Source organism: Eptatretus burgeri, chromosome 13, assembly GCF_056783735.1.
Source record: "Eptatretus burgeri isolate ZD-2024b chromosome 13, Ebu_testis_v1, whole genome shotgun sequence".
Classification (NCBI taxonomy): domain Eukaryota; kingdom Metazoa; phylum Chordata; class Myxini; order Myxiniformes; family Myxinidae; genus Eptatretus; species Eptatretus burgeri.
Genome location: NC_140973.1, coordinates 63,936,181 through 63,952,719, shown reverse-complemented (window position 1 = coordinate 63,952,719; position 16,539 = coordinate 63,936,181). Strand labels below are relative to the sequence as shown.

At 42.4% G+C, this 16,539-nt stretch overlaps 1 protein-coding gene across 1 annotated transcript in view; it reads left to right on the top strand.

Annotated features, from left to right (window-relative positions):
• ALKBH8 (alkB homolog 8, tRNA methyltransferase) overlaps positions 1 to 13,989 on the top strand; it is a 50,172-nt gene extending 36,183 nt beyond the window's left edge. Inside the window, exon 11 of the mRNA XM_085852789.1 lies at positions 13,330 to 13,989. Coding sequence (XP_085708915.1) covers positions 13,330 to 13,665 — 336 coding nt within the window. The 3' untranslated portion in view covers positions 13,666 to 13,989. The remainder of the gene's footprint in view (positions 1 to 13,329) is intronic.
• Positions 13,990 to 16,539: the final 2,550 nt, after the last annotated feature.

Below are 16,539 nucleotides of genomic sequence, written 5' to 3'. Positions count from 1 at the left end.
CAAAACCGTAATATTCGGCCATCCACCAACAATATTTACATAATCCGACGGCTTAGCGAGTCCGGCATGCGACGATAACCTTTATTGAGATAAAAAATGACTTTTCAACACCATCTTTATCGAAAACACCGTCAGCCCGCACACGGAAAACCTTTACGTGACTCAACGATGCCTCTGCTCGAGCGCGCTGCACCACGTGATGAGCCGTGATGCGGTGAGTGAAATATTTTTTATACAATCTTAAAACGTCTCCAAAACATCCGATTTTTACCAGAATTTCGACATCCGAGTGTTGAGCATCCTAAGCGATCGCAAAAACCAAAGACAAAATTAAAATCGAAGTTAAAACGAACTCGTAACGTCGACCGAAGCAAAAATACTCCATTTGTCCACATGAATTTATGGAATTATGTTTGACCTCACTGTGACCTTGACCTTTGACAGATTTTTGACCAAAATCTAATCAGCGCTTGCCATCACCCTCCTGAATCACGTGGTGTCATTTGACATTGGTGGCTTCTTCCGTTCTTGAGTTATCGTGCCTACAAACAAACACACACACAAACAAAGAAACACACAAACACAGTACGGAAGTCATCAATATACTTGCGAAATCTTTAGATTTCGGAAGTAACAAGCAGTCACAGACTGGTGCTTACGAAATCGTCAACTTGACCTCTAACCTTGTCTAATAAAATCTGTCTCTTGAGAAGGTAGCGACGCAAAGCAGAAGTTTCTACGATGATTCTCTACCAAACCATCAAAAATCGAATGTTTGATCTCACTGTGGCCTTCACCTTTGACCAAAATCTAATCAGCGCTAGCCATCACCGTCCTGAATCACGTGGTGTAATTTGACATTGGTAGCTTCTTCCATTCTCGAGTTATAACTTTTTTTTTGGATGTTTGACCTCACTGTGACCTTGACCTTTGACCGATTTTAACCAAAATCTAATCAGTGCTAGCCATCACCCTCCTGAATCACGTGGTGTGATTTGACATTGGGAGCTTCTTCCGTTCTCGAGTTATCGTGCCTACAAACAAACACACAAACAGAGGACGGAAGTCATCAATATACTTACGAAATCTAAACATTTCGTAAGTAACAAGAAAAAGACGTCGTGCAGAGCACGATACTTGCAAAATCCACCCCCCCTCTCCAAGGGTTGCCATAGATGCATCAAATTGTCCATTTCATTAAGATGAAAATTTATGATTTTAATCAAAGCTCAGCTGAATCAGATAAAAATTGATTATTTCTCAGATTGAAATTGATGATTTTAGTAGTTTGACCTTGAGTTGACTTTTGACCTTTTGACCTCAAAAATAGTTGCTTTCCCAATTTAGTGATTGACTACAGAAATCCTGTTCAACTTTCAAGTTAATAGGATGTATATTGACGATTTTTCAGTTGAAAATTGATGCTTTTCGACGTTTGACCTTTTGTTCTCAAAAATAATTGCTTTCCCGATTCAGTCATGCAACATGCAAATATTGTGAAAATTCCAAGTCAATCGGATAAAAATAACGATTTCAGAAATTCGATCTCAAGATGACCTTTGACCTCAAAAACAATACGCTTCTCAGTTGAGACTGCATCGACAACTTGGTGAAGTTTTGTGAAGATTGGTTTTACATTGTGACCTGTAGGTTTTTGACAAACAGAATAAGAAAATCGACTGAATAATATACTTGAAAAATCTTTGATTTTGCAAGTAACAGACAGACAGACGTGAAAACATCTCCTTCACTTTCGGTGGTGGAGGTAACTCGAGCGGGACTCAGTGGAGCACATACCTCCACCATGCTGAACAGTTTACGTTTTGTATCCCACTGATGGGCCGGATCTTGGTTTGGACCTGAATCAAAATCTTATTGGCTTGTTATTGTCACACACCCAACCCGTCCACCAAATTTCGTCCAAATCCTTCTCACTTTTTGAGATATTGCCCGTCCATGCGAATTTTCTGTTTTCTCTGCAACTGCTTCTCCGACTGACTCAAAATATATTGTTACGAATTTGGGAATTTGATTGCACACAACATACAGGTTCCTTTAGTAAGCTATGTCGATAAGTGCTTGTTCCCGAGATAGCTCACCTTTCATTGTTTAAATGTTCAGAAATCGATTAGATGCGCTGCGGATCGATTTAATAGTTAGGGAACGAACAATGGAGACATCCCTCCCCCTCTTCTGTGAAGAGGAAGAACCCTGCCGTCCCGTGACTCATGATGTCAACAACTCCCTCCCACCCGTGGTTGAGCGGGGGGGATGGATCACGAGGGCATGAGTCACGCCGGGCGTGGAGGGGGGGGCGAAGAAGGATAAGGACGAGATCCTTTCTTTGTTCTTGGTTCGTAAGCTTTTTGCTTCGGCAGAGAGTAGTCGTTCAGCAGACCGTCGGGTCCTGCTTGGTTTGCGTTAGGGTTGAGGCCTTCGGAAGCTTTTTGATTCAGCTGGCTCAGTGAGCTTCGGCTGAGGCCTGGCTCGGGAGGAGGCTTTTTGGAGACTTTTTGCTTTGATGGTTCCGTGAGCTTCTGCTTGGCTCGGGAGAGCTTTTTGCTTCAAGCTGCCCTGTTTGGAAGAAAGTTAAGCCGGTCGCTCGGCTCGAGCTGCGAGTGGTGGCTTCTTATTCTTGGTTCGTGGAGCTTTTTGTTCTCCATTTTGGTTCCCGGCTTGGTGCGACTCATTGACCTCTTCTTGGAGGTGGTTCCTCGGGGAAGCGACGCATCGACGGGAAGGATCGGCGCCTCGTCTCACCAGCACATGTTGAGAAGCGCGGGAGGATTCGCTGAAGCTCGGGAAGGATCGCGGCTCACGGCGATTGGATCCAGCTCGCTCTCGCTGGAGCCCGGGTCCAAACAACTTGAAGACCACACGAGGTGGAGAGGTTTGAGATAGGTTCTGGGTTTCAGCTCACCTGTCCTCCGAGCTGGACCCTGTTATTAAAGGCCTCTGCGACCATTTCTTGGGTGTGTGTGTGTGTGTGTGTGTGTGTGTGTGTGTGTGTGTGTGTGTGTGTGTGTGTGTGTGTGTGTGTGTGTGTGTGTGTGCGCGTGCGCGTACGTGTGTCCGTGGGCTCGTCTAATATGTAGGAACTGCTGTTAAGTGCAAGTGACTGTACATAATAAGTAGACGGTTGTAGTTCTTTTGTTGTGCTTTTGTTGCTTGTATAATTGCATACATGTTTTGCCTTGTTTAATTGCATATGTGCTTTATTATAATAAATGTCCTTGTGTGAATGTAAACCTGTTCGTTGCGTCCATTCCCTCATTGAACTGCCCCATCTTGCACTCGGAATATAGTTGGTTTTTAAATAACCGATAAATAGAATCGGGTCCGGCGATGTTTGGCGATAATACCCGCTCGGTTGTCCCAGAAGGGAACGGACCGCTTAAGCGGTTCGTGTCCAAGCAGGCCTTCGTCAAGGTACGGTCCCTCGGTAGGTTACCCGCGCGGGTACTTAGGTATATCGATATTCGGCGATTGACCCTTTTTCGTGCGGGTAGAATACGGACTGGGCCATGGTGGGATTAAAAACCCACCCGTGACTGGTTTCTGGTGTTGTTCCAGAAAGTCACGACTGGATTGTCCGTTCGGTGGGCGAAGCAACCGCGATTGGTTAGACGCGGTCGTTCGCACGCCGACGGGCGGGAAATCTACAACAATATGTTTTCACTTTCAACCTGATCGGACGCATGGTCTGGTAGCCAGAATTAGTTAATATTCTGAATCTGGGTTCAAGGATTTAAATCAAACTTGGTACACATATGTATAATGATGTAATAATGTGGGTGGAGGCATATCTGGTGACATCATGTCATCGAAGAGTGCCATTCTGGTTTTTTTTATGGTCTGGCAGCCATAATTGTTGTCCTGTCAATAAATTACTCTTCTACTCCGAGGTATTTGAAAGATGTTTTGTTGTCGAGTTCCTGTATTGTTGTATTGAGGTGGATTTTTATGTGATCCGTTTTTGTTGGTTTACTTTGTACCTTCCTGCACTTTTATTGTTCTCCCAGTTGTCGGTGTATATCTGTTGATATTTCATTTTATATTTATCTTGCCAAAACGAAGTTTTTGCAAGATATGTTAGTCAGCTTGTACGTTTTTTTTGTTTGTTTGTTTGTTTGTTTGTTTGTCTGTAATCACGTATAAAAAATTCTACAAAGCACAGTTATAATTAGAAATTTTTGTAACTTCGCATATCAGAGGCCTATAGAGGTTCCTTTCAGTGCACACAATTTTGAAGGTCAAAGGTCAAGTTCACTTTGTCGCAAATCAGGGGAGTCGACGAAACCCTTATTTTTTGAGTAATTTTGATCGGATCGTCTTCAAACTTCATGGGAATATAGTTCATGGTCTGGCGCTCAGCTGATTAATTTTTGGTGGCGATTGGCCTTGACCTTCATGGTTAGCGCCTGAGGTCAAACATATTTGACCCCAAGGTCAAATTTTCAAGTTTTAGGAACCATATTGTGTAGTACCTCAAATTGAACACCTCGATGAGTGCTTTCTAGATATGTCAAGCTTGAGACATTATGACGTCATTTGGTGATGTTATGAGGCAAACGCATATTTTTCATGGTTACTCTGTAGAACGATTCTCATCGGAATCTCTCGTAGGCAGATATTCCTCAAGGAGTTGCTCCTGGTGGATAGCAGCTCTGTTCACCTCAGTGTGACCTTAAAGAAGTCACACGTAATCACCTTTTGGCAAGATATGGGTCACCCTGCGGGTGACATTGTTTTTATTTTTCTATTGTCTTTTTTTTGGGGGGGGGGTGGTTATTGGGGCTGTATTTGTTGCTGTTTCGGTTTCATGCGTGACATCTTCCATTCACACCTGTCTTTGGAAATTAGCTGCTAGGTGGGTTAGGGATACCTTTTCTGGTGTGTTGTCTTCGTGTTTACATACAAATTGGATTTGTTAGTCTGGTGACCTTTTCATATGTTCAGCCAGTCTGACTGTTGTCACTCTGTCTGTCCACTTGGTTGAGTTCCATCAGGCCGCTACCTCCTTCTCGTCTCAGCAGGTGCATTCGTGGGATGCACTGATTTTTGTAAAACATTTTGTGGTTAGTGATGAGTTTCCTTGTTTTGATATATATATATATATATATATATATATATATATATATATATATATATATATATATATATATATATATATATATATATATATTGATTTCCACTTGTAGCCAGTTTATTATTCCACAGCTGTACTGGAATACTGGTATTGTGAGTTGCTTTATGGCTTTGATTTTGTTTCTTGGAGAAAGGGATGTGCTTACAAGATCAGCCTTGCTCTACAGAGGTATTCTTTGGTAATTGTTTTGCACACGTTTTTTGACGTGTGTGGTGGCCCTTTTTGTGATGTAACCAAGTTTGAATGTAAAATGTATATTATGTTCCACGCATGTCTTGCCTCATGCATATTCATGCTCCACCCATGTGCCGTGTAATCCTCGCTATAAGTGGGCGAGAGCGGCGCTGCCCTGTCTGGTGGGCCGTGTGTTTTTTGTGGACAAGGCACGGTTTTTACAGACGCATTTCTAGTTTTTTTAAATATGGAAAAAGCTATTTTAAACTCTGCAAGTGTTGGTTAAATTGACCGGAGCATTCATATTCAAGAATCGGGACACGCAGGTCGTTCCAGGATACTCTTCAACACCAAGGTATTTGTAAGATGTTTTGTTGTCTAGTTCCTGTGTTGTTGTGTTGAGGTGGATTTTTATGTGATCCATTTTTGTTGGTTTACTTTGTTCAAATGTGTACTTAGCACACTTATCAAAGCAAATTCCATTTGAATGTCATCAGAGTACCGTTTCACTAATTTGAGGAGGTCTGCAATTTTTTGTCGTTTGGTTCAAAGAGTTTTAGATCATCCTTGTACAGTATATGTGTCACCTTCCCTGTCTCTTTGGATGTTCTCCTATTGGATGTGAGGGTGTATCCATGTCCTTGCTCATTAGTCTCACCCTGAAGTGGATGTGAGACCATTGCAGTGTGTGTGTGTGTGTGTGTGTGTGTGTGTGTCTGTGTGTGTGTGTATTTTCGCTTTACAATGTTTTTCTCTGCAACCACATGTCTAATCGATGCAAAACTTTAAACATACAAGGGATTCTCCATGGATAATTTTTTTTGCTAACTCTGACATCACAGTTCACATGGTATGGCAGCCATATTGGTTTAAAAGAAAAAAATTGGACATCATTTTCTCCAAAACTGCTGAACAAAAAAATTGAAACTTTGCATGTGTTATCAACTCGCCATGGGGTATATAGGATGATAACGATGATGTCATTGTTGAAGTATGCCTGGTGTTGGCTTAATGGTTAGGGTGGTGGGCTTAGGATCCTGCTCAGTTGTTGAATTAATACCAGGTGGGGTTGACTCTGCCTGTCATCCTTTTGATGTTGGCAAAATGAGTACCAGCTTGCTGGTATCTTGTGTCAGAGTGGCTACCTGTCCAGGATTGTGCCCAATAGACTAGGAGACTGCTTAGGCTCTCCACAGGGTATGGATGGATTGGTGAATTGGTAATCCTGCCATAATTGGTTGAATTGAAATCCTTCTCCAAAACTCTGAAACTTTATATATTTGATATATGACAATGTGAGTGAAAAATTGAATTTATGATGTTCATACCCCATGCCAAGAAAATACGTGAAATAATAGGGTACATGGATGATACGGGTATATGGGGCATAATATCAGTTGGCTAAAAAAGTCACGTGTTTTTTTTTTGTTCAGAATGAAGGTGATTGTGTAGAGCATCTAGTTGCTGTTACCAGAAGTTTTGTTCAGAGGTGAGACTATTCACTCTACATGTGCCGTTCCAGTTAATGAGGTTTCTCAATGGGTCCAGTGCCAGTCAAAATAGGAGGAGCGAAAGGCTGTCTCCCTGAAAGATCCTGCGTCATATCTTCATAACCCCCTTGTTATTTTGATCTTTCCTTCCGAATACTGTAATATCAATGTAGTATTCCAAAGCTCCATTGGTTTTTCAATAAGTTTGATTATTTGGGGGTTGATTTTGTACAATTGCATGCATTTTGTCATCCATGAATGTGGAACACTACCAAAAGCATTTTTGTCATCTATCCAGACTGTGGACAATTTGGTTCTTCTCGTTTTATAGTTTTTGGGTATGACCTTGTTTAGTAGTCAATGGTCTATCAATCTATCGGGTTCTCTCTTGCATCCCTTCTGTTCTGCCTCTAGGCATATTTGTGTCAGGTTGGTGTATAATTTCTTTGAGTACTCCCATCAGAAGTTTGTATTTTGGTGGTAGAGATGTTATTGGTCGATATTCGTAAGGTAGTTGTCTTTTTTTCAGATTTTGGGATGAGGAAGGTATTACCTACTGTGGCTGACAGGATGGCCTCGTGGTACGCACACTCACCTCTAAACCGTCCATCATAGGTTAAATTCCTGACCCAGCTATAAACTGTCAGTCCAGCGTTGCACAGGCAGGGTGATTTATCAATGTGTGTGCCGTCCCTCGGATGGCTAATGAACGGGTGTCCCATCTGCAAGCATTCATTGGTGGATGTTAAAGATCCCATGGTGTTCTTCATGAAGAATAGATGAGCTATCACTGGCACCATGGCCAAATTACAAATTCCTGCCAATAACTAGTTGAACGTCAGGCCGAGCCAGCTGGTGGGTGAAGACTCGGGCCAAGTTTCTCCCGGCTGACCCCACAAAAAAGGTGAGATAATGATGGCTGTTAAAGAAGAACAAAAAGAAGAAGGTGTTACCTTCTGTGAACCACTCATTCATTACCTTTTCCTCTTGGATAATTTATTTGAATGCTTAAGTGTAGTGATTGTGTAGAGCATCTCGTTGCTGGAGCCAGAAGTTTGGAATTCCATCCGAGCCTGAGCTTTTAAAGTTTAGCATTTTTGCAAATTGTTTAAAAAAAAAAAATTTCTCATTAATTATCACTGGGGGGATTTCGCTTTGATGTTGTTTTTTTTCCTCCAAGTCTTGGATCCAATCTGCCTCTTTATTGCATTATTTTGGGTCCTCACACATTCCTTTCCAGCAATTTTCAAGTTTATCTTTCTCAGGGGAACTTGATATATTTTGATCTTGTTTCCCGAGTTCACAGTAGAATATTTTTGGGTTATTTTCAAACATGTGGTTTTGTTTTCTTCTTTTCTTGACCTGGTGTTATTTAAAATAAAATAAAAAATTCCTTTCCATCATTTATATTTTTAGTTTGCTTTCAGCAACCATTACTTCTCGGTCTTGGTTTTCAATTTTATATTTGTTTTTGGTTTTTTTTTTATTCTCCTCATTAGCTTTTAGCTTCGATTTCCCCTTTAAAATTGTTGTATTTATTCTGTTTCCTTTCTCAGTTGCTCCCTTTGTGTATCCCGTCTCCGTTTCCATGGTGGTGCTTGGTTTCTGTCTGTAGGTGCTGGTTTGCTTTTCCTGTTACTTTTTCTTGAATGAGCAGTGCCGCTGCAAAGCTCACGGTGTCGAGTTCCTTTCAGGGGATGATTTTGGTACCATTCTCTTGAGTGCTCTGTTGGTTTTCCTAACTAGTATTGTTATCCGTTGTTTGATATCCTGTATAGTTATGGTCTTTCCCTGAGAGGTGTCAATCTCATCTCTTCTATTTTGTTTGTCAGCTCTCATTTTAGTTTTCGCTCATCCTCATCCTCCTATCCTCCAGCCACTTCACTGTTATCTGCTTAGCACGTCTCCCACACAGTGGGAGGCAGGGTTTTGCAATCATGTCTGTGTCTGTCTGTTCCGTAACTTTTTTTTGTACACCAAAATAAATAAATAAACTGCACAAACGTCTTCATTCATGAGAGATATAGTATATATGTAGGTCACAAAAGATGGTGCAAAGATCATCGTGCTCATGCCGGGTTATTCTAATTTTCTTTGCCAAGTCGTTTTCCTTTGGTGATCTCTTTTTTTTGGCTTGTTTGGTGTTTCCATCATTCTGAGCACATAACAATTTGGGATATAGGCGATTCCAGGTTGAAATCCCATATTGTGTTGAATTTTTCCATCCTCGACCATTGTTCTTGCCCCATGTGTGATTTCTTGTACAAGGAGTCTGATGTCACTGCAAAAGAAAATTATATCAAATACTTTGACAATCAGATACTTTGCTTTTGCCTCTGACATTGTCGTGATCTTACTTGAATGGGTTTAAAATCGCAAGTCAACTTGAAGCATGCATGACTTTTCAGGAAAATTTAAAGTCCGTGCCAAGGAGACCTAAAGTGGACACATGTGTGCTTGAAATAAAATGAGGTCATCTTTAAGAACAACAAAAAAAGAGTTCCATTTATTATTTCCATAAAAAAGTATCATTCCAAAGTTCAAAGGAAACCCACACTTGCGTTTACTCGTGTCGGAGTGTGCCGAGAATGCACTCTCGGACATGAGAAGCAACACATAAAAGTGTTTTATCGAAACCGTTATGATTCTTCATGTGCTCCTCAATGTTCCCACACTACTATTCTGCAAGCAACAAATTAATTGGGGAAAAGTGTGACGGACCTGCGGATGTATAACTTCAAAGACCTTGTGACAGTGTAAACGGGTGACACTCAGCCAGTGGGTTGGGGGGTTGTTGTTGTTTCGTATGCAGCCTGTGGCTGCTAGTTGCATAATTTTCTGGATGTGCTGTGCTGCTGATGTTACCAGTAAGCTGGTACTCATTTTGCTGATCTCGGAAGAATGACAAGCTGAGTCGACCCACCTGGTGTTATTTCAATGACACAATAGTGGCTCAAACTCAAGACCCTAAGATCTTAAGCCAGCCTCCTTAACCGTTCAGCCAACGCCAGACTTACAGTGGGTGGGTGGTAGAGAGGGAAGGCCAGATGAGGGCCATCAACGTGTCTTTGGAGGGAAGGCAACAGCCGCTGAACCTTGATCCAACTTTGAGATTTCAGTTTAAGCATAGCTATAAAAGGGGAATGATTAAGCTGAAATACGTTCTGGAGTGAGCGCAAAATAAATACTTTTGTTTCCACGTAGGCAAAGCTTTATAAACAAACTGGACAATGTTAGCAACTAGCAAATCCTAGTGAAACTCCCCAAATCCTGGCTTACTGCGCACCTCAGCTCTTTTGTTCTACTTTCCACCCGTTTGTACTGCTTTCCACTTTCCTTTCCTGTGGAATTGTTTTCCTGAGTCTGTTCCATTGCACTCGTCCCTCCCAGGATTCAAGCAGGTGAGCCACCACCTGTGAACCATCCCCATTTCTACCCATGATCTTTTTCTACCCCCATTGACCCCACATATCCCAGTCCCCTTACTTGCAGGTTACTATGTTTCCTCCATCCACTCTCTCCACTCTCTCCCCTATTTCCCTGTTCGTTTATTCCCTTGCTTGTTGTGTCCAACTGTGGTCCCACTGTCAGTCTGTCACCTTTTTAGTCTCCATCACCTCACTCTTCAATGAGCCCAAATCTTCTGCAGAAAAATGTAAAAATGGAACAAACAAATAATTGTGGCAATGTATTTAGTAGACAGCAGATCTCCTGATAACAAATATGTTTTTCTCAACTCGTGCCACAACCACAACATACGTTAAAGCAGAAATATAGGTCATTTGGCCGATCACGTCTGTGTCTTGTCCACTTTTAAGAATCCCCAATGAATGCAATTTGGTCAGCTTAGGGCCCTGTCACACCTTGACGTTTTAGCCAGCGTATGGCAAGGTCTCAAAATGTATGTAAAACGCTGGCGTACGCTGAACTATTGATGTTTTTTTTAAGTTTTGGGCGTATAATAACGTGTTGGACGTCTGCATAACGTATTAGTAACGTACACAGAACGTTTCAATCACATATAGATAAGTTATACCAACGAATGCCGAGCGTGTTGTCGGCGTTCACAACCTATGCCCATTGATAGTCTAACTTATGCATAGCGCGGCAGCGTATCGCCGACGATCACGTGGCGTAGGCTATTAATAGGCTGCTGCTCGACGATTCAAATCATAACCGCACTAGACATCGAAGTGTGAAGCCGCTGTCACACCTTGACGTTTTAGCCAGCGTATGCCGACGTATGAAAAATTTGCTGAACCAAGCTGGCACACGTCGAATACGTTATGGGTAAGTTTTGTATACATTAAGAGCACGCTGGCATACGTCGTAGTACGCTGGCATATGTCGTCATACGACGAGTACGTCGAGAAATTTTCAGCATGTTGAAAATTTCTCGACGTACTCGGCGTATGACACACGTTCCGCATACGCTGGCATAAGTTGTAGGCACGTTACGCGATCGTTGACACACGTTACTTGTACGTTACTCATAAATCGAAACATGTCAAGATTTAAATCATTGAGCGGCAGCCTATTAATTATATTATATTATAACCGCACTAGAAATCGAAGTGTTAACATCACCATCATACCAAAGAAAAAAAAAACCAGGGAGTCTGGAACACTGACGCTAACCATTACATTGACGTGTTTCGACTTATGAGTAATGTACAAGTGACGTGTGTCAACGATCGCGTAACATGTCTACAACACGTTACTCATAGGTTAGAAATAAGTTTCGGGTACGCTAAACATTACCTCGACGTGTTTCGACTGATGAGTAACTTACAAGTAACGTGTGTCGACGTGTGTCAACGATCGCGTAACGTGCCTCCAACTTATGGCCAGCATTATGCGGAACGTGTGAGTCATACGCTGGCATACGTCGAAAAATTTCAAGCATGGAAAATTTGTCTAACACCTCGGCGTACTACGACGTATGCCAGCGTACAAAGACGTATGCCAGCGTACTACGAAAAAAAGCCAGCGTACTACGATGTATGCCAGCATGCTCTTAACGTATACAAACTTACCCATAACGTATTCGACGTGTGCCAGCGTTTTAGCCAAATTTCAGGCATACGCTGGCTAAATCGTCAAGGTGTGACAGGACCTTTAGCAGCACATAATGGACGACTCTCTTTAAAATCTACCATGGGATAGCCTCTGGGTGGGTGGAGATTGTGCATTACCTGTTGAAAGAAAAAAAAGTAGGTTTGTGTATTGCAAGAAGACTATATGTTTGTATGGTGTGTGTCTAACAGGTTTAAAGGGTTACACCCTTTGCACCTCTAATAGGTGTCCAAGTGGTGGAAATAAACAGTCGACCAAGAAGGAACCCGAAGAAGTAAAGAGCAAAGATTGAGTCATCAGGAGGAACCTGGATAGGATTCGGGTTTCAGCCGCTACTCCACGACCCTCAACCCATCCATGCACAGCCAAATGAGCCTTATAGAAATAATTCCTGCAAGAATTCACTTCTGCTTATAGTGGGGCAACTTAGCATAACAATTGTGCATTTTGTGAGGAAAGCACCAAATTTGGCACACTAGTAGCCTATCATATTATGAACAGATTTGGATATTGGGCCATCTCAAAATTTTTGATGGCAGTGGAAAATGGCTGCCACAGCCATCAGCGGCTGAATTTGAGATGGCTCAATATCCAAATCTGTTCATAAAAGGCTACTAGTGTGCCAAATTTGGTGCTTTCCTCACAAAATGCACAATTGTTATGCTATATTTAGCGAAGTTGCCCCACTATTAGAGAGACAGATGATGAAAGAGAGGAATACAGAATAAAAGAGATGAAAGAAGAAAATGCAAGAGTTGGAGTGAATAAAGATAATCGTAAAAATAAAATAAAAATTAGAAAGAAATGTGAAAGGAACAAAGAACGAAGATGTCGGGAAGAACCTGGACAGATAGATTTCAGCAGTTACTCCCCAGGTTCAAACGCAGCAACATGTACAAGCTACCAGAGGTCTGTTGTACCGTTAAAGGGTATAACGGTTGAAGAGGTCTAAAGGGGTAGAAAGATCGAATTCGAAAGGGTATTTTCCAATAGTAGTGAGGGGCTGAGGAATCTAAGTGTCTAAAGAGTGTCTAATGGTTCTTCAGGAGTCTAAAAGGGTCTTAATGGGTCTAAAAGTAAGTGTCTCAATAGGTCTAAGGTGTCTAAAGGTCGAGGGTGTATGTTCCAACAGTAATTACAGGTCGAAGGGGTCTAAAGAGTTCAAGGGGATGAAAGGGTTTAAAGCATTCTAATGGGGTCACATCCTCTCTCTGCCCTTTTCACCCTATCATTAGCTATAATCATCTTCCATCTGCTTGGAAATCAGCCAACATCACTGCATTATATAAAAAGGTGAAAAAATGGATCCTATCAACTACAAACCGATTAGCTTACTTCCAATCTTCAGCAATGTCATGGAATCCATCATCGCAGTTGATATGAAATCCCTCCTTTTCTCCAACAACCTTATCTCACATCACTAATTTTGTTTCAAACCAGGTTACTCCACCTTGGACATGCTGCTTCCACTCTTCCAACAATGGATGGAGGCCCTCAATGTCAGACATGAGATCAGAGCCGTCTGTCTGGACATATCTCGTGTTTTTTGATACAGTCTGGCATCCTGCCTTACTCTCCAAACTCTCTGCCTATGGCATCCAAGGCCAACTCCACACATGGCTTCCTGACTTCCTCTACTCTCGTAGCCAACGTGTGGCACTCAACGGGATCATTTCATCTCCTTTCCCTGAACAATTTGATGCTTCTGTGGGTCTTTTGAGACCTGCATCATTTTTGTTCCACGAAAATTTTGTTATAAAAAATTTCTATGCATGATCTTTCATAAAAAGCCCAACAAAAGGGTAATACATGTTCGCACGCGTGTGTGTGTGTGTGTGTGTGTGTGTGTGTGTGTTTTGGATTTTTTCCATTCAGGTTGGGGGGGGGGAATTTATTTTTAAATTCTACCCTTTTAATGCATTTGTGGGTCCTTTTCGACCTGGCCCAAGCTTTTTTTGTCTGTTACACTATAACTTTGTTATAAAAAATGTTTTTATGCATAATTCTTCATTCATGCTGTGAGGGAAGGGTGATGAATGTCACTGTGGGGTTAAAAAAAATTATTATTTTTTTTTTCGTTCAGGATTGGCAGGGATCGGGGGGGGGGGGGTGGTTATTTTTAAATTTTTTGCCCCATCACATTGTGCTTTATTTTCGCTGTAACTTTGCAATAAAAACGTTTATTTGCATGATCTTTCATATATGTTTCCGTGTGTGTGTTTTGGTTGTTTTTCTCTTTCAGGATGGAGGGGTGAATTCATTTAAAAAATTTTACCCCAAGAATGCGTTCCTAGGTCTTTCGTGTGTGGGCCCAGCATAATTTTGTTTGTTTCTCTGCAACTTTGTAAAAATGTATGTTTGCATGACCTTTCATATATCCTTCAAATAAAGGGTAATACTGTTACGAATCTGGAAGCCATGAGCACGCTCAACATTCAGGTCCTTGAGCACAGATATCTCGGTAAGTATGTGTTTTATAGATAGCTTCCTTTCCCTTGTCTAATGGGTAAATCAATGTAAATGCGCTGTGATTTATTTTAGGAAAACCTCATCTTCAACATCAGCAACAAAATGACCGTTGGTTGCGGACATGCTGCAGAGGGGAAACCCTCAGCTCCCGGCATCCCCCGCGCGCTTAGTAGGGAAGAGGTCAACTCCCACCCCCCCCCCGAACACCAAGTGGAGACCCTCAGCTCCCGGCGTCCCCCGCGCGCTTAGTAGGGGAAAGGTTAAGCCCCCACCCACCGTATCAATTGGAAAAAGCGCCAAGTGGGGGAGGGGCTGAGCCACGCCCTATGATGGCGAAACGAATGCCTGCAAAAAGCGAGCGCGCCGGGGAAGATAAAAGGAGCAGGGGATCCTTACAAGGAGGAGTCTCAGGACTCTCTGGAGCCTGCCAGACTGGGCTTGGTTGTCGCCGTCATCTTCTTCCTCCTGCTCCGCATGGTCGCGAGCTTGGACACCACCTCGTCTCACCTCAGCCGGGTTCGGCTGCGCTGGCCCGTCCTTCGGCGACCGGAGCCCCCGAGAAGGAGTGGACGCCCAGCCGCATGCTCGCGGCCAGGTAGTAGCCTGGCCGATCTACCCTGATCGCCCAGGGCCGATCAACCCTGATCTTCAGCCGGCTGTCCTCTGGGCTGGAGGTCCAAATAAAGACCTTTCGGTCCAATTATTTGGATGTGTGTGCGTATGTGTGTTTGTGGCGCCAGTCCGTAAGTCGTGAACTGTACAAGTGCCTTTGCTGTATATACTTGCATATCTTATATTCGGTATAGCTCTGCCTCACGTGCTTCCCTAATCCCCCCCTATTATTGTTGTATAAATAAACCCCCGATTGTTAAATGTTTTCAGCTCGTTCACATCAATTCTTTCATTGACTGAGCGTGTCAGTGCTGGGGAAAATTAGCAAGGCCACTACCGTGGCCATTGTAACGGGACAATCGGGACCGGCGGTTCTCGGCGATTAAACCGCTCGGAATCGCACACGGAACGAGCGCGCTAAGCGGCTCGTTTCCGTCGAGGGTGTGAAGACTCGGTAGATCGCCACGTGGTCTCGAGGTATTTTGAAGATTTGGCAAATAACCCTGTACCACATGGTGGAAATATTGACCCTTCACGGTCCAAAACAAAGGAACCGTCAACTCCGGACTTATCCGGGGTGACAATCTGAATTCCGGGCGATCAGTCGAGCCGACTCTACTGCTCCATCTGGTGGTCCAGCTCGTTGGCCGACGTCCCGGCCCCGCAACAATACATATTCCAGGATGTGTGTTTTGTTTTGTTTTTTTTCACTCAAACACATAATACATCGACAGAACAATGACTACCCTAATTTGCATGAGAATGGAATACCTTGCAGGAGATTTAGCAATTCCTAATTTGCATGTGAATGGCTAAAAGCAGCTTGGTTTATAAACCCAGAGCTACATCACACAACTTGTGAGTGACGTATTCATCTCATTTCCAATGCTTTGTGGACCTTCTCCATCTCGTTTTTCGCTCGCCTGTTCGAAGAACAGAGAGCGATAGCGATACCCCCAGCGTGAGCGTGAGCGTGAAAATGTTAAAGTTTTTCATGCAAGTTATTTTTTCCTTCCTCATGTTTTTATTGACCACACTATTTTTTATACGCCCGATTTATATATGTATATGTATATATATATATATATATATATATATATATATATATATATATATATATATATATATATATGTGTGTATATATATATATATATATATATGTGTGTATATATATATATGTATGTATATGTATATGTATATATATATGTATATATATATATATATGTATATATATATATATATATATATATATATCGGGGCGTATTATGTGATACCGGTCGTCCGTCTGTCTGTCTGTCTGTCTGTCCGTCCATTCCTGTCCGCACTCTAACTCCCAAAGTTTTCAACTTTCACGTTTTATATTTGGTACATAGGTACAGACTGTGGAGACGGTGTGTCGCAACATACGTTCGTTTGTCCACCTGTAGACTGCAGAGACGATGTGTCATGACATACGTTCGTCATCTAAAGTGGTTGCCATGGCAACCAGGATGCTGTTTTCCATCCGTTCCTGTCGGCACTCTAACTCCCAAAGTTTTCAACTTTCACGTTTCATATTTGGTACATAGG